Genomic DNA, 24,459 nt, shown 5'->3' with positions numbered 1-24,459 from the left:
GAAGTCCTGGAATACTGAGATGGATCGAAGGTGCCAAAGTGCTTCTCCAAGGATCTCCTCGACGTCCACGACGGATTCCCCGCCGACAGATCAACCCACATCGGAACAGCCTCCAGGGAAGCACAGTCAACAGCGACCGTTTTCATCAGGGAATGTGTATTCAAAGACTACGGTCCCGGCTGTAAAACAAAACGGTGAAACTGCCCAATCTGACGTCGACGGTCAGCATGTTATCTCGTCAACGAAAATGTCGACGAGCCGGGGCTCGAAACCCCTCTCGGTGTCCCCCAGAAGACGGGCCAGGCAAGCTGAGATTGATCGCATGGTACAGAGCAAGGTATCGCGTTTAAGGACTCTGTCCCGAGTTCCTGCTGATTTCAATATACGTGCAAAGACCATGAGTGTTTCGAGATCAGGACAGCCACAGATCTCACTCAACTTCTTCGATGAACATCATGTAACTAGCAAGTCCCATGGTAAATCAATTGGAAGTCCGTCTCAGGGTCGAAGAAAGACACATGCGAAGACAAGATAATCATGAAAAGATAAGATATCGAGATATCGGTTGTCCTGCATCGGTTCCGTCTTACAAAGGGTTACAATTGATCTGATCAATCGCAACGTCAACATGTGTTATTCATGTTTGTTTAAAATATTTTCTAACAATGACGTATATTCATGCATTCATTGTTTTCTTAAAAACTCACTGTGCTTCTTTTTGTTTACAAAGGACATTGTGCGAATTTCCTGTAGAAAATAATATGACACTGATGGATTTCCATGGAGTTACATAATTATGATTGGATCAATCGTAACTGTTTGTAAGACGTGGCCCTGATCTCCGAATTACTGAACCTACTGGCATTATCAGATTCATAAAATTATGTTTTATTAGTGAGATGGTATAATGATAGCTTCCGCGCGAAAAGATGTCACCTAAAATTTAATACTCAATGCATGTTGTTTTGAATTTCTGATCGTAAATTGCACTATATTGCTATAATCATTATGATTATAACCATTGTGGTTTTTTTGTCAAAACTTATATTGTTGGGAAATTATAGTTCTTTTTTCACGTTCGGGTTTCAACGTTCCAGGCCAAACTATTTTTTGCATTTGAGTTTATAAACTATTATCTCTTCATTGCTTAGGCATTTTTTATTGCAAAGACAACTCAAATATGCCAAGTAGTGCATTGTGAGATTTTATTTCTGAACCATGGTCACAATACTGGTTTAGCTCAATAATTTGTTATTTTTCGTACGAGTAAACCATTACTTCATCTTTTCGGACTATATCGAACATTTGAAAACAAACCTGATTTTATTGTCGGATTAAGGAATTAGCAGAATAACACAATTCTTTAACGAACCTAAAACCTTTTCGTTTTCGGACTTACGTTCATCGTAAGAAATTTCCGATTTGTGTGTTTCGTGATAAACTTTCGGAATATTGAATAATCAAAATAAGGATTCTTTGCAATAATGAGTGTGTCCTGAAAAAAAATAATTACGTCTTCTGTAAAATGTTACGTCTTTTAAAAAATATGATTTACGTCTTATCTGTGTTGATTTAGTCTTCCGTTGTAATTTACGTCCCTATTTTTTGCATTAAAAAAATTATGTTGGTAATGTCTCTGATCTTATTAATTAGGTTGATAGGTTGAAGTTGAAATTCGGTTAGGATTGGTGACTTATTCATATAGCTTGGGACTTTATTCTAAGGCCAAGGTCAGATTCAAATCTTATTTCTATAAAAAATGTATGAAATCTGAGTAAAATATAATTGAATAAAACAAACCTTACCTTGTTACTATTGATTAAAAGCCCATTTCTCCACAGTCTGTGGTAATAACATAAACTTGACTATAACCATGTCAATTCATGAACTGTCATAATTATGTTCTGTGCATGGGGCCGCGAAAACGGGGGGGGGGCGGGCTGGGTGGGCTTCAGGCCCCTCCAACAAAACACTTTTTTTCCAAAACCATGTACAAAAACATAAGAATTACCATCTTATTGTAATTTTTGCATGGTCACCCCGACACGTGGCTCAGCGCCCGTCCCTTACTTTCACAACCGTTCCGCGGCCCCTGTTGTTTTTATTACTCGTTCCAACAAATCACAGTAATTATTGATAGAGAAAGAGATCTTCTTGTATTATTTAATTAACATTAATAAAATGTTTCATTGTCAAATAAGATGAGTCATGATATGTGAATGAAAAATTTATATTTATTGAACATTTCATTTATAGAGAATAAATATTCACTATTGCAAATAACCCTTCAGAATAAAGCTTTGCAGTACGTTTTGTCTGTGTGCATTTATTGCACATTTTCATTTATTGAGAATAAATATTCACTTTTGCAAAATAACCATTCAAAATAAAGCTTTGCAGCACGCTTTATCAAGGCTGTCTGCATTTATGATCAAATCAAAGTACAATTTCAAAATGATAATAATAAAGTTATAGCATAAAACAAAAGTGATGTAATCAGAGGAGTTAAAAATAATGAGAAAAACAATGACTATAGACTGAAGAATATAGGCAGCAGTATAAAGAAAAATTGACAAATCAATAATCAAGACGCGATGGACATGGACTATTTTATAAAAGCAAAATAATTTGGTATGCACTTTTGTAAAGAATAGGCCTACTGCATAACACAAGATATTTCTAATACATTTCAACTATGGGTCTGTATTTTTCTCTTTAATGCCGGCATAGCACGTTCGAAATGGCTTTATTATGTTTTATAAAGATATAAGAATTAATTAATTAGTTAATTAATTAGGTACAGCCCTACAGTAGTTGCTTTGGATTGAAAAATACACATATTAATTTATACAAGTATATTCATACCTTCATCAAAATCATATGATAAATATGGAGATTATGACATTTTGAAGCTTTGCTTCATTATTTTCACAAGCACGGTATTTTAACCCATCTTTGAATCACTGTTGGCATCTACAACTTGAGGAAATGTACACACTAGAACTCGGACAAATTATTTCAGATCATTTCATATTTTGTGGTAAAAAATATCAAAGTTTTTAAAGTACGTCCACACATGCTCTCTGCCAAATAAAATGATATCATATTCATTATTTGAAGCCATGCATGAGACGTTTTCATGACAACAATACAGCAACAACCACAACAATCTGCGGTTTAAAAAATACATGACTGAACATTGCTTCTGATAACTGACTTTGTTCTGATAAATATTTCAGATGTGATTACATGGACTTATTCTCAGGAAAATCAATCTGATTTCGTTTAATTTTCATCCCGATCCGTTATCCTTTAATCATGTTAATTGTTATATTGACCTGACCCACGCTCCTTTTATCCACCAGTACAGTGCTCCCCCCTCCCCCCATCAGGTGCGGGTTCGGGAAGGGGGAGGCACATGCATGGATCATTTTTTGCCGAAAAGCTCTACCCTGCTATTTGCAGGTTTCCCTCTTTAACAGGTGCCTTTCGCAAGCGACATGCGCGGATCCAGGGGGGCACGTGCCCCCCTTTTGAGAAGCAAAATTTTAAATTTGTAATGTAAAAAATGCCATGTAAACAGAGGTGTGCCCCCTTTCTTGAAAGTGAAGACCTTTTTTTTTTTTTGGTTGTCATTTTTTTCCTTCGAAAAATTTGCGCCCCCCCCCTTTGGAAAATCCTGGATCCGCCCCTGGCAAGCGATGGATCGAAGAGACAATTTTTTTAAATAAAGACCCCTCCCTTTGGTTTGATTATGGAAGGGGATGTAACGAACCAACCAACAAACAAAAACATGTCGGCCCACCCATATTTTCTTTCCTGTTATTTTTTCCCATCCTCTTCTTCCATTTCTTATAATTGGTGATCTCCTTACTTATTTCACTTCCTCGATGATTTCATACTGTCAATAACAGTTTATATCTGAGCTGGCACTTTATTAACGGACAAGTCCACCCAAACAGAAAGCTGATTTGAATAAAAAGAGAAAAATCCAACAAGCATAACGCTGAAAATTTCATCAAAATCGGATTTAAAATAAGAAAGTTGTATTTTAAAGTTCCACTTAATTTCTCAAAACAGTTATATGCACATCCGGGTCAGTATGCAAATGAGGAGACTGATGACATCATACACTCACTATTTCTTTTGTATTTAATTATATGAAATGTGAAATATTCTAATTTTCTCCTCATTGTCAAGTGAAACAACGATTAATTCCTCCATGAACATGTGGAATATGGTTCAGTCAAGTTTGTCCTTATTGTCAAATCTGTAAAAAATGATATATTGTATAATTCAAAACAATAAAAAGAAAAGAAATAGTTTGTGAGGGACATCATCGACTGTCTCATTTGCATGTCACTGAGTTGTGCATTTCACTGTTTTGATCAAAATAAGCGAAAGTTTAAAATGTCATAACTTTCTTATTTTACATCCAATTTTGATGAAATTTTCAACGTTATTCTTGTTTGATTTTTCTCTATTGATTCAACCCAACATTTTTCTGGGGTGGACTTGAACTTTAAAAAATGTATCCCAGTATTACAACGATTGTAACCATGATGATGCAACAAGAAATGTTTGATGAAGTAGTTTGTCGCCCTCTATTGCCCAGATTGCACCCATCTTCATTGCAACAGAACGTACAGACTTCTTCATCTAATCCAAACCCTCTGGTAGTACACCTTTGGTCGCATGTGCTGGCACAGTTCCTCACGAAACGAGTGAATATCCGATTTACTTTAGTGTACTCAACCTGCAATTTGAAAAACAAAATTGATAAATGAAAAATAAAGATTTTAATAAAGAGAGAAAAATGATGACAAATAAAGGAGAGGAGATTATGGGACATTATAATGTTTTGACACAAGTTTACAGCAAGATACCCCCCGCCCACTTGAATTTTTTTCATAAAAATAACAATTAACTCTATGTTTATGGATAAATCCAGAACCCTAAGACGAAATTTAAGTCTTCGTTTATTACTTACCATGATGATGATCATGAAGATGTGATGATGATGATGGTGATGATGATGGTGATGGTGATGGTGATGGTGGTGATGGTGGTGATGGTGTTGGTGGTGATGAGATGATGAGGTTGTTGATGGTGATGATGATTATTATTAGTTTGGTGATGATGGTGATGATGATTATGATTATTTTGCTGCTGCTGATGATGATGGTGGTGGTGATGATGATCGATGATGATAATGATGATGATGCCCGTGATGATGATGCTCGTGATGATGATCATGATGACGATGATGATGGGGGCAAATAATGAAATGAGGGGCTTATATGAACGGGGGAGAACGGTTGGTTTATAAAAAAGGGTGAAAATGGTCTACTTGGTAACTACTGGTAAGGCGTTAACTCGAGTAGAGTTTGCTAAGCAGACTAAGTGCCCCCCCCCCCACCCCTCAATCCGGATCCATACCTTGCAGTATGGTTCATGTTCCTGGCAACCTCTCGGACTTAGGTTTTTCGTTGGGTCCACCACACAATCAGTCTGCTTGTAAACCTGTTTGAACTTCACTGCGCAGTCGTAGCACGATAGATTACTGGCGTCTGCAACTGTGAGGGAATCATATTGACATCAGAACGAAACGAAAAATTATAATTTTTTTAAAATCTGCATGTCTAAGGTAAATGTTTAACATGCTTGAAAAATAAATTCTTACTTCCATCTTGGGTATCTTGACAAGACTTGATTACAACAGCGGCCATGCCAGGGTATCTAGCCTCGACATGACGACTTAAATTGACTTTTTTTTTTTTGGGGGGGGGGAGGGGGTCAACTTGGGAATATATAAAATAACACAATCGAGACCACTGTTTTTAAGGTTTTGTGATAATAAACATTGGCGGCTGAAAGTTAGGGGGGTATTGACTTTTTTTTTTGGGGGGGGGGTCAACTTGGGAATATATAAAATAACACAATCGAGACCACTGTTTTTAAGGTTTTGTGATAATAAACATTGGCGGCTGAAAGTTAGGGGGGGGGGGGTATTGATCGGCTGCCGCTATAAAAGCTTATTAAAAAATGTTTTTTGAAAGAGTAGTCCCCGCTAAAGACACAGGTTTTAAGTACAAAACAAGATAATGACATTAAATGAAATAAAATATATCTCATAAGGCCTAAATTATTAATGCGAGCGCGAAATGATTCGCCCCACGGATCTGCCTGTGGCTTGTTGAAACAAAACCAGGGTCCCGTTTGATAAAGACTTGTTATAATAACAAATTCCCTATTTCTATAACAAGTTCACTATCAGCCAATCAAATCGAGGGATTTCCGTAGCTTTAAACTGTTATTGCAAATTTGTTATTACAACAAGTTTTATGAAATGGGCCCTAGGAGTCCATGACCGGTGCTTCAAAACACAGATTTCACTGAGATTGTCAGAGCGAACGATTGGTCAGTTCTGACGAGTTTTGTGAAAGAGTACCCAGATACAAACATTGATTGGAGATTCATTAACCATTAACCAATCAGAATACACGCCAACTTAGTCACGTGACATCATCGTTCATTCCTGTAGTTCCCAATCAAGCCCAATTTGTATGATTAAATCTCCATGGCTACCAAATTAACCAAATGCCATTCGCGTTGCTGCATGTGTGTTCTTCTAGCAAACATGTTTCATAATCAAAAACAAACTCCAATATCGTATAATTTAAAGGGAGCATATCCATAATTCGGCAAAAATACTCGAGGTGTATACTGGATACACATATAACCTTAATTTCAGTTTGTTGGTGTCTATAGGCCTATGTCCATGCAGTGGTAACCGCTTGGCTGGGTCTTTTCGAAAATCACTTCATGTCATAAAATTAAAAAAAATGGAAATAAAACGTTTATCACCACAGGGGCCGCGGAAACGAGGGGGGGGGGGGCAAGATGGACTTCAGCCCCAGACTTTTTTTTCCAAAATCATACAAAAACGTAAAAATTACCATCTGATTGTGATTTTTTGCATGGTCAGCCCCCACCCCCCCCCCTTTCATAAGCATTCCCTGTACCATCAGTATATCAATAATCATCTAAACCAAAATGCCTTCCTTAATATTTTAGTTATATTTGGGTCATGATTGGCATATATTAAAACTAAAAATATACTTGACCAACAGGAGCATATTAAACAGGTCCATACACAATAATTATATTCCTTTCTGATCAAACAAAAACGATTACATTTGTCGTTCTTAATTGAATTGTAGCGATAGAACGGCATTCAAGATCAATATTGTTTTTCAGTTTTAATGAACGATCAAATCACTTTTAGCCCTTGTGATCATGGTGATAGCGGAAAGGGTTGATTTTCGTCTCGATGGTAGAAAATATTTATTATTAAGCTACCCCGTCGCCCGTGCATAATTAATGCACTATGTGCACGATCTAATATCATTGTTTAATACGATCAGTGCTCCCGCGTTTGTGTGAAATTTTCAATAATTCGAAGAGCTTGAAACAAACAAAAAATACGAATAATCACGTTCGAACTAAAATAAATTGTAATAATAAGATTAGAAGCAAATTCTCTCTCAGTTGCGGGAAAACGACAATGGTAAAAAATATTTATTACTAAAACTACCCCGTCGGCCGTACATAATGCACTATGCACGATCTAATTTTATTGTTTAATACGATTAGTGCTCCCGCTTTTTTTGTGAAATTTCCAATGATTCAAGAGCTTCAAACAAAAAATCTTATAATCACGTTCGAACAAAAGTCAATTGTATAATGATTAGAATAAGATTAGAAGAAAGTTATCTCTCTATTGCCGCGGGAAAACAACAATATTGAAGAGCTCACTTGCAAAAGGGGTAAGGTCCATTCTTCATCAAATTTGATTTTTTGGTCTCAATGTATCGAATTTTAGTAGCTCTATAAGATGATACCAAATAAAATGTGAAATTCCTATTTAAAAATGATCAGAAATGGCAAAGAAAAATCACTTTTTTTTCAAAAGGGGTTAGGTCCATTTCAGTTTAGTTGCAAAAGGGATTAGGTCCACACCGAATTTTCTTGAAAAAGAATATTCTAAAAAATATGAATAAAGGTAGATTTCTTATATACCCAATTTTATGTTGTCATGGTAGGGAATCTTGAAAATTTAGTGTCGCATAAGAATATGCAATATAGGAGAATTTAAAAAAATGATTTTCTTGGAGTGGACCTAATCCCTTTTGCAAACAAACTCTTCTGAAGAGCTCATTTGTCAAAAGGGGTTAGGTCCATTGTTCATAAATTTTATTGTTTTCTGTCTCAAAACCTCTAAATTTTTAGTCGCTTTGATGAAAACAAAGAAAATTTGAAATTCACATGAAAACGTGAAAAAAGTGGCAAAGAAAAATCACTTTTTTAATCAAAATAGATTGGATAAATTTCAGTTTACTTGCAAAAGGGCTTAGGTCCACAATGATAATTTTAAAAAGAATTTATAGAAAAAAATTGAAGACAGGTAGATTTCTTTTATACCCGATTATATGTTCACATGATAGGGTAGTACATCATGACAATTTAGTTTCTCATAAGAATATTGCAGTAAGTGAGAATAAAAAACATGTTTTTTTTTTCAGAATGGTCCAAAGTGGACCTAAGCCCTTTTGCAACTAAACTCTTCAATTACTAAACTATATAAAACGGTCAGTTGCGGCACGGGACGGGGCCGGGGGGGGGGGCATTGGGAGCATTTTGAAAAATGAAGGAACAAAACTGTAAATGATACAGGTCTATTGTAACAAGAATCATACCTAAGCTGTAAATGATCTAAAATACCATCTCTCACTTTTCAAAATTTTTATATATTGGTCCCGCCATTGAAAAAGTTCATAATGCTATTCTATTGATGTTGCCAAATTCGACAATGTGTTAAGTTAATTTCAGGCTTCTTTGTTTTAACACTGCGCTCTTGAAAAGGAATGATTAAAACAACCGATTTTGTTTTTTAATGTTTATACGACGACCCCTAAATTGGTCAAATTGCCTATCATTGGTATTCTGACTTCTCTTTAATAGTGTGATAGTGCCTCTTCGATTGTTCTCTGAGAGAAAATAAACACGATTTGGGATCGAATGAAACCATCTGCTTCTCTGAAACGCTTTGAATATTTGATGCCATTTCGGATCAAAGCGCAGAGACCAAAATTAATTATGTCCTCGAAGCATATGAGACTGAAAAAAGAACATCACTCTCTAGAATTACAAGGTCTGAAAATACTGTGCTTACGAAATAGAAATACAAAATACTCTCCAGTTTGTAAGAGCGGGCTAAATATAGGGGAGTGGCGTAATGAGCCGAAATTCGAGTGGCGCAGATTTGTAATTAGACGCGAGCGAGCATAAATTCCTTCTCTTTTATCAGTAAAAAAATATTTTGAGATATTCAGAAAATTATATTTAAAAAACGATATATCTCACTCTATTCAATTTTCTTTCTTTTCTTTCCTATTCTTCTATCTCTTCTATCTCTTGTTTCTTATGGTCGTGGAACTTTTTGGAGTCCAGTGCTCCCCCCGGCGCGTATCCAACATCCGATCCTACGAAAGCATTTCATGGGCCCAACTGTCCGGGGACAATAGTGACTCTATTATGCTTGTGCATGCATGGGCCTACACATTTCTTTATCATAGTTGATGCTGGATACGCTATGCCCCCCCCCCCCCCTTTATATCTCCGCGCCACTGAGACGCAAGGCAGTAATTCATACAAAGCCATAACATTCAAGTAATTGCTTTTTGTATTAATATTATGTAAATTTTATTATACTTACCTCCAATGTAATTAATGACGTAAACCAATGCCAGGTATAGCGTGCAGACGACATCTTTATTAAAATGCATCTTTATGTACACGCCAAAATAAGAAGCGTTTGTTCCACGTCTCTGACCAATTTCTTTCTCAACATCGGGTGTCGCCGTAAATTTCTATTTCTTATGTTATTTTGTCATTTATGATACAACTTCGTCCACATTTTCTCAGCTGTGCAACGTGATTATTGATGACAATCATCCAATCGTAGGTTGATCATTATTATGTTCTATAGGCGTGGTCGCACGTTGCATATTATAGACTCACAATAATTTTCTTTACTGGTGAAAATCTTCTTCTATCTTTCCAAATCATAACGTTGAATAGTTTGTCTATAATTTTTCCCAAAGTAAACGTGTTAAGCTACCACAGCTCGAGGAAGACAGAAAAAACACCACTCACCATAAACTGATGTCATATTATACAATCAAAATGTCCGTTATCCACTTTTTGTTGTATCGTCAAAAGGATTATCAGCGTTCATAATAGATATTTTTTTTAAAGGCGAAAAAAAAAAATTCCTTGATGTCCACGAGGTCGTGGCACGAAAATGATATCCAGAAGAAGGGAAATGTCCATCTAAAAAGATTATCTCATCTTCTTATTTTAATCTCCTAACTATATCCCTTTGGAATGATTTAAATCACGAAGTATTGCCCTCATAGGGCCGGAGGTCACCGTCGGCCCAATTATTGTATCTCCTCTCTGATATAAAAACCACTGTCACAACGATATGTGTACTCTTGGAATGAATTGAAATCGACTCCACACAGCGCGACCGTAATTTGGGCACGAAATGTGACGTCTATAAGGGAACATTTCCATTGACTTCCATTATGAATTTGAATCGCGATTGGCGCAGTTCCGATACAGTATAGATTTTATTGATGATTTTATTTACTGATTTTATTAGTACCCCCATCCCAATAAAAAACGGAGAGACATTTTTTTCAGCTCAATTCAAGTGAATCGTAATTTTTTTGGGGTCAATATTGAATTGAATTCATTTATTTTCCATTAAAGAAACATGCAAATCAAGCATATATAAACATTACAAGTATAAAAATGAGACATTAAATACAAATGACGTATCATACTTTAAAAATTAATGCAAAATACTTCGTTTTGTATATACATATTAGGAAATTGGATGCTCTTGAAAGCATTATGCTTGTATAGGGTATAATAATTAATTAAATTCGCAAGCTGAAGTCAAGGATGCAAAATAAAATAAAATCACTAAAATGTTCGGCTTTCTATGAAGATTAAAAATTCATGTAAGGTTATAGATCAATCATTGAAGCTCCTTACAATATCTTATTAGCACTCAAAACACAAAAGTAATTAACATAATTATATAATAATGGGAAATGCACAAAAAGGGGGGGGGGGCTTCGATTTCCTCCCTCTTTTTTAAACTGAATTTGGACTGCGCCAAATCGTGATATTCAACATTATTGTTTCAAACCAATTATACACTCTAAAAACTGAATAGTCAAAATGACTAGATAAAAATTCAACTGCATGCGTATAACCGATGGCTAATCTAGTCATAGTCTTACCTTATTATATTCTAGTCAGAAATGACAGTGTGAAAACTAAAAAATGGTATTTAAAATGAAAAATACTAATAAACAAAAATCACTGAATCCTATTACTAATCAAACTGGACTCTTTCCAAACGATTCGATCACCGTGATCACATGAATAGGAAACCTAAAATACTAAGACTGGGCATTTGGAGAAGAGTTTGGATAAATCAAAAAGTGGTTTTGATTGCCAAGTAATTAAAACAATCTAAATGTAAGCCAAATAGGACAATGGTTTGTGGCATCAATTTGAAATACGTAGAACAGCAATAAGAATTATTTGCATTTAATTGGGAAAAATCTGCCCGTTGCAATGCTGTAATTTCGATTTTTTTATTCAGAAAATTATCCAATGATACAAAGGTATGCTGTCAGTGAGAACAGACCAGGTATGGTCGAATCGAGGCATTTATTAATTAAAAGAATAAGCAGTCTGATTAATTTTGTGAGGAGTTTTAATCGGACGTGATTCGATTCAAGGGCGTTTAGTTTACGAGTGAATGAGCTCGCAGTGAGTGACTGGTTAGAACAAAGATCGATAACTTCATGATAATTATTTTCAAAATGGATCATGTTCATGTAATAGAACTATACCCTCTCATTTAGCACATGCATGTTTTTCCGAAGTAATCTATAACGAAATTCAGGGGCCGTTGCCCACTTGACCAAATAACTGTACATGCACAGGGGTGGGTCCAGCTTTCGACAATAGTAAGAGGGGAGGGGAGGGCTGTTTTGTTACTCATGAAAAGGATACATAATTATCTCACCAATCAAATAAAGCAAGCACAAATCGCGTGCTGAATTTTTTGATATGCCGACCTTAGAAAATATACATCCTGCACTTTTTGCATACCCAGTGATCTATTGATACAAAGTTTTGACATTCCGACCCGAAAAAACGAACAGTTACACGGGCGGATCCAGCTTTCGCCATGGGGGGGGGGGCGATTTTTTCACCAATATTTCCCCGATTAGCCGCTCAAAGTTGATTTTTGTTACTTTCTTTGAAGGGGTATTAACCACTAGCGTACCTACGGGGGGGGGGACAGGGGGGCACTCTGCCCCCCCTGACGAGTCAAAACCCATGCAAAAACGTATCTTTGCCCCCCTGACGGGCTTGAAAAATCTTTTTTGCCCCCCCTGACGAGCTTTAAGACCTTAAATGCCCCCCCTGACGAGCTTGAAGACCTTTTTTTTTTTTTTTTTTTTTTTTTTTTTTTTTTTTTTTGCTTGTCAATTTTTTTTCTGGTACGAAATCCTTTATTTGTGATCGAAGACCTTTTTTTTTTTTTTTTTGCTTGTCAATTTTTTTCTGGTACGAAATCCTGTATTTGTGATCGAAGACCTTTTTTTTTTTTTTTTTTTTTTTGCTTGTCAAATTTTTTTGCTGACGGTTTTGCCCCCCCTGTGGAAAATCCTAGGTACGCCACTGGTATTAACACAACATAAATGTTTAATAATCCCTATTTAAATAGTGCGAGCGCGAAGCGCGAGCTGAAATTTTTGGAAATTTCATGTAGTATGTCCTGAAAATTGAACATTCTGGGCAATGTTTGTGATTCTGAACAAGATTACGTATGTAAATAAATAATTACTGCGAGCGCGAGCAGAAATATTTAATATACGTTAATTCTAGCCTGATCAAAAAAGGACCTGTTAAGGACTATTTGTAGTTAGATATTTCAATAATCAAATAATTTTTTTTTGACGTTCTGACCTAAAAAAATTGACATTCTAGCACTTTTGTAATCATGAATAGGATAGGTATATAACTAACCAATTGATGCGAGCGCGAAGCGCTAGCGGAAAAATTGATACTTAGACCTAAATACGGGACACTCAATTCATGCTTTGTAAGTCATGAAAACTGTGCAATTGGGTATCTTCCTACATACCACATGCGAGCACGAAGCGCGAGCAGAAAGTTTTTAATATTCTGAAACTGGATAATTTAAGCGCGTTTTAAATCATGAACAAGCTGCGTATCTCAATAAACATCCGTGCGCGAGTTTTAGATTTATACCTAGAATCTGGGCATTCTAAATATATTTTTCATCATGAAAATCAATAATGCTAGCGCGAAGCGCGCATTGAAAATATTTGATATTTGGATATGAAAAAGGGTCAATTTATGCACTCAAGCACTGTGTAGGAAAATTGTGAAGTGGGTAGGGATCGCACTTAATAAATGATGCGATCAATTATTTTAACCTATAGGACCAGGACATTCTAAGATTATTCGTCATTATATGAAAATGATGACTATCTTCCTATTCCTCTTCCTTAGCGCGATATGAAACTTGCCGATATCCATTTTGAAAAAAGGGACACTTTAATCATGATAGGAATTCATAAAAAAATGTTATCTTATTTATTAATCTATAATAAGCCTAATAAGAGCACGAAATTTATTGATATAAATAAAGCCTGAAAACTGACTTTTTAAGCACTTTTGTGATTATGAATAGGATGCATGGGTGTATTTTTTAACAATTGATGCGAGCGCAAATTACAAGCCGAAATTTTTGATAAACTGTCATCAAAAGGGGATTTTAAGAAGTTTGTTATAGAAATAATATAGAGGTATACATAACTCAATAAAAATGCTAGCGCGCAACGCTAATTGATACGTTTTGACGATCAGACCTGAAAGGGAACATTTTTAGAACTTTATAGAATGCACGAAGATGATAGGTACTTGACAAATCAAATAATGCGAGCGCGTTGCGTGATCTGTAAATGTTGATATTCAGACAATAAAACGGTCATTTTACAAAGCACTTTTTTAAATTCATTTGCAAATCAAACAAAATTGATTGATTGATTGATTGATTGATTTTATTTGGCAAGTCACCATAACATATATACAGTAGCATTAAAACAACAGGCTTGCACAGGATGACCCACGAAAGCTCGAAAGCTTATTTCCAATGGGGTCCTCAATATACAGAATTAAGATAATAACATGTTAAAATTATACTATTTACATATTAAAAATGAAGAAAAAAAATCAGAATTTACTATTACCAATAAATAAGATATATAGACAATAATAAGATATATACAAGAATATAACGAAGAAGAAGAAGGAGAAGGAAGAGGAGGAACAGAAGAAGAGAGGGGACGAGGAGTAGAAGGAGACGGAAGAAACTGATAACGAAGGGAAATAAATGAGGAGAAGAACAACAAGAAGAGGAGAATAGGAAGAGATAAAAGAAATAGAAAGAATAGAAGAAAGGACATATCGAAGCTTCAATCAAACTATGTAAAATACATAATAATACCTAGTAGAGAAGAGAAAAGAACTACGTCAGTATTCAGGCTAAATCAACCGTACAACATATTATTTGCATCTTCTTTTTGACTCTCAAGTGAAAGATATTCTTTCAATTTCCTCTTAAAATGCAAAAAGTTTCCTATTTCCTTTATATCATTGGGAAGGGAATTCCAATGTTTTATAAGCATTGTAATAAAATGAGTTACCAAACGGGCATTCGCCTTTTTTACGATTGATTCTACTAAAGATGAAAATGAAAGGGAGCTAGTCAACTCAATGCCTAAATACTTTACAGATTCTTTTCTATGAATTATCTTATTGTTGTATGATACTTCAAATTCAAATGAAGTTTTATGATTACTTTTAAAACAAAACAGAATGCTTTCGGTTTTGCCTAAGTGTAACGATAATCTATTATCAGTCATCCAATCGACACATGTAGACAGCTGTTCGCTAAGTTTTTCCTCAACAAATTTTGGATTGGCATTTGAACAAAGTAGTACGCTATCATCTGCATACAATAATAATTTACAGTCAGCTTTTAAACAAATAGACATGTCATTGATATAAGTTGAAAATAGGATTGGGCCTAAAATACTTCCCTGTGGAACTCCACACGTTATAGGCATAATTTTGGAACAAATATCGCGAATAGCCACTACTTGATGTCGATTCGACAAGTAGGATTTGAACCATGCTACAGTAGCCTGGTTAAAACCCATTATTTGTATTTTTTTCAATAAGATGCCGTGATTAACTGTATCAAATGCTTTTTGAAGATCTAGGAGTACAATCCCAACGAATTGTCCCTTAGACATATTTGTTCTCAGATAATCAGTCAAGTGAATAAGGCATGTCTCAGTCGAAAAGTCATGTCGAAAACCTGACTGATATTCGTAAATCATATCATTTTCTTTAAAATATTTTTCGATCTGAACACATACCGCCTTTTCTAGAATTTTGGATACTATGCTTAAAACACTGATAGGTCTATAGTTTTCAACATCAGTTATATCTTTCTTCTTATGAATAGGAGTTACTTTTGCAATTTCCATATCCTCTGGGAAAGTGTTAGTAAAGATAGATAGATTTATTAAGAAATTTGATGGTTTGTACAAACTCTTTGCTCCTTCTTTTAGAAATTGAGCAGGTATCAAATCTAACCCAGTGCTTTTTGATACATGTAATTTACGCAACTCATTAAAATGAATTGATCACTAACAGGTAATAATTCAAATTTATCTTGGCTTATACCTTTTTTTTCATAAAATTTACGAATGTTTTCACTGTCTGCACTGAAAATGTCTTTGCAAGATGGACGTTTATCTACCAACGTAGCTGCGACATTTGTAAAATAGGAATTGAATTCATTGGAAATAGTTATCTTATCATGACATAATTCTCCGTCAATTGAAACGACTAATTCTTGGTCCTTTCTATTTTTCTTTTTTAATCCCAAACTTTTTAGATTCTGCCAAAGTCTTTTAGAATCATTTGTATTTTCTTCTATTTTATTTTGTAGGTATTCTAATTTGGCCTTTTTCACCTCTCTTTGAACCATATTTATTAATTTCTTGTATCTTTTGGAAAGCGTGTCATAATCCTGATCGCTTAGATTTTTCTTCATTTTTTTATACGCCACATTTCTTTCTTGAATAAGAGAAATAATATCTTTAGTCATCCAGTTTTCTGATCTTTGTTTAATTCTAATCCGTTTTTGAGGCGCTATCATATTCAACGTTGAAATAAAAGTATTTTGAAAAACTGACCAAGCCTTATTTACGTCAGTGCATTGGGTTAAATCTGACCAATCAACGGCAGACAGTTTAAGATTGAAAGATTCTTCGCTATATTTTTTCAACGATCTGATATCAGTGGTTCTGTGAACACCTATAGCCAGCCTAATTTTATTTCGTGTACAGAAAGTAAAAGAATGGTCACTTATACCAAGATCAATAACACCAATTTGACTTATTTTTTGTTCGTTATTACAAATCACATGGTCCAATAAAGAAGAACATGTGTGAGTGACACGGGTTGCATCTTTGATGAGTTGGCTAAATCCATGAAGACTCAATAAGTCAGTATATTTTTTAGCCAGAGGAGATTTCTGAAAAAGACAAACATTCATATCGCCTAAAAGTATAATTGAAAGATCGATGTCCGTGTTGAAATATGTTTTGTATACTGACTTCAAAACTTGATATTTTATTCTCTATATCAGGCTTTTGAGAAAGATATGTATTGTTTGAACAGGCAATGCGAGCGCGAAGCGCGAGCGAAAATTTTATATAGTGACATGAAAGACTTTTATTTTTATTTTACAAGTCTTCTCCTCATCTTATTTTATTCACTCGTCCTCCTCCTCTTATTTTTCTTTTCTTTATCATCTCTTTACCCTTCTTTTCCCCTCTTTTTTTCTTTCTTTCCCCCTTCTTTTTTTGCTCCGCCAATAGGGGGATGGGGCCGGGCCTCCTGGATCCGCCTATGAGTTTAAGAAATGTTTTCTTTATGAGGAACAATTTTGCGAATTTTATCTGAGATTTAGATCTAAAAAGAGGGACATTCTGCTCCTTTTGTTTTCATATCTTCCTAAAAGTAAAAAAAATCAATGATGCGAGCCCGGATATTAATATCCCGATCTGAAAAATGTCATTTTAAGCATGCTTTTAAGTAAAGATTATGCTGTGTATCTCAATGAACAATTCAACTGACCTGAAAGGGGGACGTTTCAGAACTGTATTGGAATTCATGAAAGAGATCTTACTGATCAAAATAATATGAGCGCGTATTTATAGCTGCGAGCTGAAGGTAAGATAATCAGCACTTTTTGTAATCATGAAGAGGAGGCATATCTCGCTAAATCAAATTAATTAAAACTCGAAATAGGAGCTGAATAATTTTTAAAAAATTGAGGCCCATGGCGTATATATAGACACCGGATCTTGGTGCACCCCCTTCCCTCCACCAAAATGTTCCACGGATCATGGGGAAACACTAAATAGGAAGGAAAAAGGAAAAATGGAAAGGGTCATAATATTATTATGATATTTGTCAAAATGAATAAAAAATAACATTTTCATTTTCAGGTCAACTTTTTCCCTTGCTCGCTCATTTTTCTTTTTAAACATGTCAAATAGAAATTTTGCCTCATAAGCTTTGTTCTGCCCGGTCAAATATTTTGACTCATTGGGGCCTGCAACCATCGGAAGGATGTAGAAGATAAAAAAAGTTTAGGTTTAACTTGATTTTTATTTGATTTGATTTGATTTATTTATTTATACCAACAATATTCTATTTAAAGGTTATAATGAAACAAATAGCATAAAATTTACACATAATGTACGTAATAAAGAAGGACAAAGCAGAAATGAACGTGAAATGAAAAAAATAGGGGAAAATTGTGAAAATACTATAGGGGGAAGGGAAATGAATAAAGGCAATGATTGTGGGGACAGGGACTCAAAATCTGTTTTATTGCATTTTCACCCCCCCCCCCAAAAAAAAAAAAATAAATAAATAAAAAATAAAAAAAAATATGCTGGAATAAAATAATATGTAAACACCCTTTCAGATGCTCTAATTTAGTATTATTATTATCTTTAACAGAAGCAAACAGATGGGGGCTTGGGGTGCCTGCCCCTCTCAATCTCTCTCCCCCCCCCCAAAAAAAAAAAAGAATTACGACCAAGAAAAAAAAAGAGAAAAGCAAAGAAAAGCAAAGATAAAAAGGTGAAATATTAGGCCTACGTTTTATTTTCTAGATGATGTCCAAATTTAGGTAAAGAAACAATGAAGAAAAATACGAGTACCGCGGTTCATGATAAGTCTGCAAGCACAGCAGGTCTGGAGTAAAGACTTAAACGCCAAATGCTCTGTCTGTGTAGAGCCAGCCACAGGACAAAGTGAATCTAGTCTTACTACTACAGACCCTACATTATGCACCAATTGCGAAAACCAAGGGTCTGTGCTGCAGACTAGCTCATGATGTCGTCTTCCCAATGAGGGCGTTCGCTGTTTAGCCACCGTCGCTCATAGCAACGTGACGTAGGGCTTGACAACGTTATGATCGCTGTATGTGTTTTGTGTGTAGCATAGGTCGTACGTGTATTGCGAATTGCCAGTGCAAAACACGGAATTAACATAAACAGCGAATGCGAAGTCAACAGCAATCCTGCGAGGACAGTGTCGAAAACAGCACATAAAACTCATTTTTGTCACACTTTGCCTATATCTCTGCAGCAAGATGAATACCATGTATGGCCCAGAAGAGAGTATCTATGATCTCATCCCTGGAGAGGAGGTCAAGGAAGTAAAACAAACCCAGTAAGTCGTTCAAACTCAGTAAAAAAATGAGATCTTGACTTGACAGTCGACTCTTGAGAAGATGAGTGTTGTGTATCTTGTATGGGTGGAGTGTGGCATGTCTGATGAAAATGGATACCCCGGTAGTCTTGAGGACTCCATGCCATGATGATGTCTTTTTAAAAAACTTTGACATATACTTCCAATGATGAAGAAGTATATGTCAAAGTTTTTTAAAAAGACATCATCATGGAGTCCTCAAGACTAGAAAATGGAAGTCTTATTTAACTTAAAAAACATTTTTTCTTCAATGTTAAATTCATTGTGATTGTAAGTGCAAGTTGAGGGAGAACGAGAGGGTGAATCTTTGTTTGGTTTCATTAAAAAAAAATCATCCTAACCCTGTCTCGCATGTCACCGCTACGCTAACTTAGTCTTCGTGATGGGGGACCTAACTTTACTTTAGGCCTACGTAAATTTAAGTTACACACTTTGTAAAAAGTTTGGAAAAGAGTTCGGCGCTAGTGTAGTTTCGCACCTCCCCGTTTAATGGTTTTTAAACATGTACAATCTCACCCTAAATAATTCACAACCTAAAATACTTGCATCTGAGCCTCCAAAGTCCAGTAGAAGTTGAATATTTGCCGTTTTGACACTTTTTTTTTTACAAAGTTTTACACCTATTTCGGAATCGCTTGAAGCTCAGCGCTGCACATAAGCAGTCGGTACGCGTACAGTACGTACCACCTAGTGAAGTGCTTCTTCTTCTTCTTCTTATGTTGGTTTGAGTGGCGATTAGTCATATTTGACTATTGTCGCCATTGACTCTATTAATAAAAAATCTCACTTCTCACATAATGATATTATGTGCAAGAAGAGCGAGTTTTTCTATGGTATCTTCAAAAGGATTTTTTTCCCCTCTTTCAGCTTGCACCAAGTATTACGGTAGTGCCAGTGGTTGTGCAGAGTGGTTGATGTTTGTTGTGTGAAGGTGTGTGTGGGGTGTGCGTGTGTGTGCTTGTTTGAATGAAATAAGAAATGTGAAAAATGTGAATACACGTAGATTTAGCGATGAAATAGAAATAATAATGTAGAGCCTTGTTTTGAACTCTTGGTCAGAGAACTTTCCTTCAGTTTACAATTATATGCTATGTTGATTGTATGCTATGTTGATTTCATGCTAGTAGATTACATTTTTTAATTTTTCACACGCCGTACCATCTCCATCCATACCACCTGGGACATGCAATGTACATTTCATCCTCAAAAAAACCACTCTGCACAACCACTACCGTAATACTTGGTGCAAGCTGAAAGAGGGGAAAAATCTTTTTGAAGATACCATAGAAAAACTCGCTCTTCTTGCACGTCTTTCGGATGGTGACGTTAAAGGTCGGTCCCAGACGTAAATAATCACATCTGATTGATACACGTCTGACAAAACTCAAATACACACACACACTTCACTAGGTGGTACCACTGAACTAGAAATACGTATTTCTAGTTCAGTGGGTGGTACGTACTGTACGCGTACCGACTGCTTATGTGCAGCGCTGAGCTTCAAGCGATTCCGAAATAGGTGTAAAACTTTGTAAAAAAAAGTGTCAAAACGGCAAATATTCAACTTCTACTGGACTTTGGAGGCTCAGATGCAAGTATTTTAGGTTGTGAATTATTTAGGGTGAGATTGTACATGTTTGAAAACCATTAAACGGGGAGGTGCGAAACTACACTAGCGCCGTTCCTCTTGCAACAGCAACCCAAAATAACATAAGATTGTTGAGACTTCTGGTTCATTCACTTCCTATTTCTCTATCGTTTTTTTGTTTTTGTTTCTTACCTTACTTAAGCTCACGTTGCGATTCATTGCACTGGCGCAGTCAAGATTCTTCCTGGCTATGCGCTGATAGTGATACCAAAAGGGGTTTTCTAGCGATCATAAGCCGATACTTCATTATTTTAAATTTTTGGGGTGCCTGTCGCAAAGGAACTCTTCCCCAAATGATCTTTCACTAATTTGTGACAAATATTCTACAGATCCTTAACCAAGAAGAAAATACCACAAAACTCGTTAAATCCCACCGTGTTTTTCGAACACCTCTTGATTTTGCTGCCTGAAGTAGAAGGGGTCCTACTCTTAAAGAGTAAAGCTACTTGATTTATCATGCACAAAAATAGTATTTCCTGTGCCCCAATTTCTAAAATATTTTCATATTATAGGAAAATATGAAATTAAAATGAATATGATTTTAAATTCCAAAGAATTTCTCTGCATTTACTTAGTGAGCGGTATAGTCTATAGGAATCATTTGTCACTCAGTTCCACAACACATTTTGCCATTCTTTTGCAAGAAGTTATTAAATATTTGCTCATTTTTTTTAATTTTTGCACACTTAGGGGTCTATAAGAATATTATTGAGCTTTATCAACTAAAAAATGTTTGTAATTTTAAAGAAGTTCATGTTCAATTGTAAACTTGTTTTTTTTAGGTGCACAAAGTGCTATTGATTGATTGATGTAGCATTTTACACAAAAAGTTTCAAAGCGCTGTTATATATAAAAAAAAGAAAAATAACATGAGAATTAATTTTTTTTTGTATTACAGGTACACGTCTAAATTTCGAGGAAATGTGAAGGTCGAAACAAAGTCAAACAAGGCATCCAACAAGACGATGGGACCGGCCAAAGTAGAGCTCAAGAAACCAGAAGAATTCCACAAGAAGCACTCCAAGGAACCAAAGCTTCCACCCAAGTCCAAGTTCACCTACCCCGATGAAGAAACAAGAAGACCAGCTGTCCCCAAGAGAGACGAGAAACCACTCATGGGTCTCAAGTCAAACAAGAACTTTGTCAATACCAATGCGGTTGAGAACATCATGTCTGTGCCCAAGAAACCCGCTGCTAACTTTGTCGATACAGTGAATGGTGCCACGCACCCTCTGACGCCGTCCGGTCTCATGCCCAAATACGTCAAGAAGAAGGTGAGGACTGCAATGCTTGACCTAGGCCCTCATGTGATCAAACTTTTAATATCAATGGCCTACATGTACATCACAAATTCAAGTTCCTGTATTGTCATTCTATTTTCCTCTTACAGATCACTTAATAAGCTTTAGCCTTTGGAAAAATTTATTGAATTGAAAAACCATTCTGAATATTGAGGAAAGAATATGATATTGTGACGATTCGTACCCCTTATTACAACATGTTTTCCCTATTTTTTAGATAACTTATTTGTACAATCCCTTGGGAAATACTGTTTCACTATTTTAAAGCAAAATCATTCCTATTTTACATTTACATGGTTTTGGTGGTCTGTGTTTAAACCAGGGTGTTTAATTGACTGTTAAGAAAATGGGTTGAAGCATTGCATAATTTCCTTCAGCAAGACATTTATCCGTTGTGCTGCACTCAAAGCTGAAAGCAGCTCGAGCTAAAGCCGGGTAATAAAAACTTTGTGCCTCGGAATAGAATATTTTTAGATAGATGGCGCGATATAAATGCCTATTATTATTATTATTGTGAGAATAACAAAGGCACTGTTCCCTGCTTTGAGTAAGTCATTAATATCTGTATTTTCCATTTATTGTAATTTCAGGGTTATGGTGAGGTTCCGAACTACCTTCAGCAACGCAACGAGGAAGTGCAGCGCGCCCAAGAGGAGTACGACGAATACATCAAGGAGCACTACAGGAGAGGAGCCATGAAGTGCCTGACGGAGGAAGAACGTAGAGCAATCATGGGCGGACTCAAGAAGAACTGGGAAGAGATCCACCACCAGTACCAAGGTCTGTCCGTCGTCACGGACACCGCCCCCAAGAAGGCGCGCAAGGAGAGGATGGAAGCGGAGATGAAGCAGCTCGAGCGGGATATTGAGCTACTAGAGAAACATAAAGTCATCTACATCTCCAACCATTGAGTGACTCCCAACAATGTTGATCCAATGAACTTCTGTTTGAGAGATTAATTAGCCGATTCCCTGATGAAGGGATGAGCCGTTGACCAGGGATTATTTCTACCATCTTGAAGCACTGAGCTGATCCGTCCAACTCATTCAATTACCTTCAGATATTTGCTTGCAATGGCTTATGTTAGGAAATTCCTTGATATAGTGGAATTTGGCTCAAATTAAGCAAAGTTGCTGATACATGTATTAAATTCAGAAAAGCACACTGCCTCATGCCCGTAAATATTAGATAAAAGTATGAAATTTTGACTTTCCAACAGATTGTTGATTTCTTTTCTCGATTTATTAAACATTTCTGATATTCCCATTCCAAAATGCATGTAGCCATAAATTATGTCCATAGAACAGCAATGTCAAGAATATGTTTTGTGAGGAATAAAAGTTAGTATTTGTGGAGCAGAGGTTCTGGAAGCTTCATATTTTCACCAATTCTTTTACACATTGTGAAGTATTCATTTTACTGAATTTTGTATATGTAACATCGTCAATTGCTATGTACTAACTTTTAAGTGTGTAAATTTTCAGTGATATCATCGAGCAATGTAAATACCATATGTAAATATTCAATAAATTTATCTAAGGAATTCGAATGAGTGATGTTTGCTCCTTTCGCATTTGTTTACAAGTAGATAGATTCTATTTCCAAGTCAAATTTCTGGGTAGTTAAATAGATTTACAGTTCCATTGACTTTAATAGCTGGCCCAAACCAATGATACAAATCTAAAACAAATCAAGTCAAGGGCCCGTTTGCAGAAAGAAGTTTATTTAAATGCTACTTATAAAATCTAGCATAAGTTCAAAATAATTGCTTCTAAAGTTCTAATGGGTTATTTACCGAGTTTTGATGATTGCAATTCTCTCTGCAACACGCCCAAGAACTATGAATTCTCATAGTGTTAAAGGCATGGTCCGGGCTGAAAATATTTATAGCTTAATATATAGAGTAGAATTCCCTGAGCAAAATGTCGAAAATTTCATCAAAATCAGATAACAAATAATAAAGTTATTGAATTTTAAAGTTTAGCAATATTTTGTGAAAACAGTCGTCATGAATATTCATTATGTGGGCAGATGATGTCACATCCCCACTTTCCGTTTTCTTATGTTATTACATAAAATCATAATTTTTTCATTATTTCATACTTGTGTGAATAATATGTCTCCCTTATAATGAAATACGTTGCAGCAATAAATATCTAATGCACTAAATCAGTTGTCAATCAAATTTTTATAGTTCTTGGAGGAAAAATGTGAATAAACCTTATTTCGTATAATAAAATACAAAAGAACAAGTGGGGATGTGACATCATCAGCCCACCTACATGTAATGAATATTCATGACGACTGTTTTCACAAATAATTGCTAAACTTTAAAATTCATTAACTTTGTTATTTGTTAACCGATTTTGATAAAATTTTCAGCAATTTGCTCAGTGAATTCTACTCTATTTATTAAAGCTATAAATACTTTCAGCCCGGACCATCCCTTTAAGTACTATG

At 35.5% G+C, this 24,459-nt stretch overlaps 2 protein-coding genes across 2 annotated transcripts; one reads left to right on the top strand and one right to left on the bottom strand.

Annotated features, from left to right (window-relative positions):
• Positions 1-2,165: 2,165 nt before the first annotated feature.
• Positions 2,166-10,598, bottom strand: LOC135156385 (uncharacterized). Its single transcript, XM_064108735.1, has 3 exons — positions 9,779-10,598; positions 5,440-5,576; positions 2,166-4,756 (listed from the first exon to the last, which is right to left on the bottom strand). Exons 1-3 carry the CDS (start codon positions 9,846-9,848, stop codon positions 4,523-4,525), a joined length of 441 nt encoding a protein of 146 aa, XP_063964805.1. The 5' UTR covers positions 9,849-10,598; the 3' UTR covers positions 2,166-4,522.
• An 8,111-nt stretch (positions 10,599-18,709) lies between these two features.
• On the top strand, positions 18,710-23,542 carry LOC129274964 (enkurin-like). The gene is made up of 3 exons (XM_054911715.2): positions 18,710-19,011; positions 21,597-21,972; positions 22,590-23,542. The coding sequence occupies exons 1-3, from the start codon at positions 18,932-18,934 to the stop codon at positions 22,908-22,910; spliced, it is 777 nt and encodes a 258-aa protein (XP_054767690.2). The 5' UTR covers positions 18,710-18,931; the 3' UTR covers positions 22,911-23,542.
• The last annotated feature ends 917 nt before the right edge of the window (positions 23,543-24,459 follow it).

Source organism: Lytechinus pictus, chromosome 13 (assembly GCF_037042905.1).
Source record: "Lytechinus pictus isolate F3 Inbred chromosome 13, Lp3.0, whole genome shotgun sequence".
NCBI lineage: Eukaryota > Metazoa > Echinodermata > Echinoidea > Temnopleuroida > Toxopneustidae > Lytechinus > Lytechinus pictus.
This window is presented reverse-complemented; position numbering and strand designations above follow the sequence as displayed.

Excerpts from the sequence above, each read along its gene's own strand:
- LOC129274964 (XM_054911715.2), top strand. The coding sequence starts at position 18,932 with ATGAATACCATGTATGGCCCAGAAGAGAGTATCTATGATCTCATCCCT. Across the intron at positions 19,012-21,596 it reads AAGGAAGTAAAACAAACCCA|GTACACGTCTAAATTTCGAG; the intron begins GTAAGTCGTTCA and ends TTTGTATTACAG. Across the intron at positions 21,973-22,589 it reads CCAAATACGTCAAGAAGAAG|GGTTATGGTGAGGTTCCGAA; the intron begins GTGAGGACTGCA and ends TTGTAATTTCAG.
- LOC135156385 (XM_064108735.1), bottom strand. The coding sequence starts at position 9,848 with ATGCATTTTAATAAAGATGTCGTCTGCACGCTATACCTGGCATTGGTT. Across the intron at positions 5,577-9,778 it reads CGTCATTAATTACATTGGAG|TTGCAGACGCCAGTAATCTA; the intron begins GTAAGTATAATA and ends ATTCCCTCACAG. Across the intron at positions 4,757-5,439 it reads AACATGAACCATACTGCAAG|GTTGAGTACACTAAAGTAAA; the intron begins GTATGGATCCGG and ends TTCAAATTGCAG.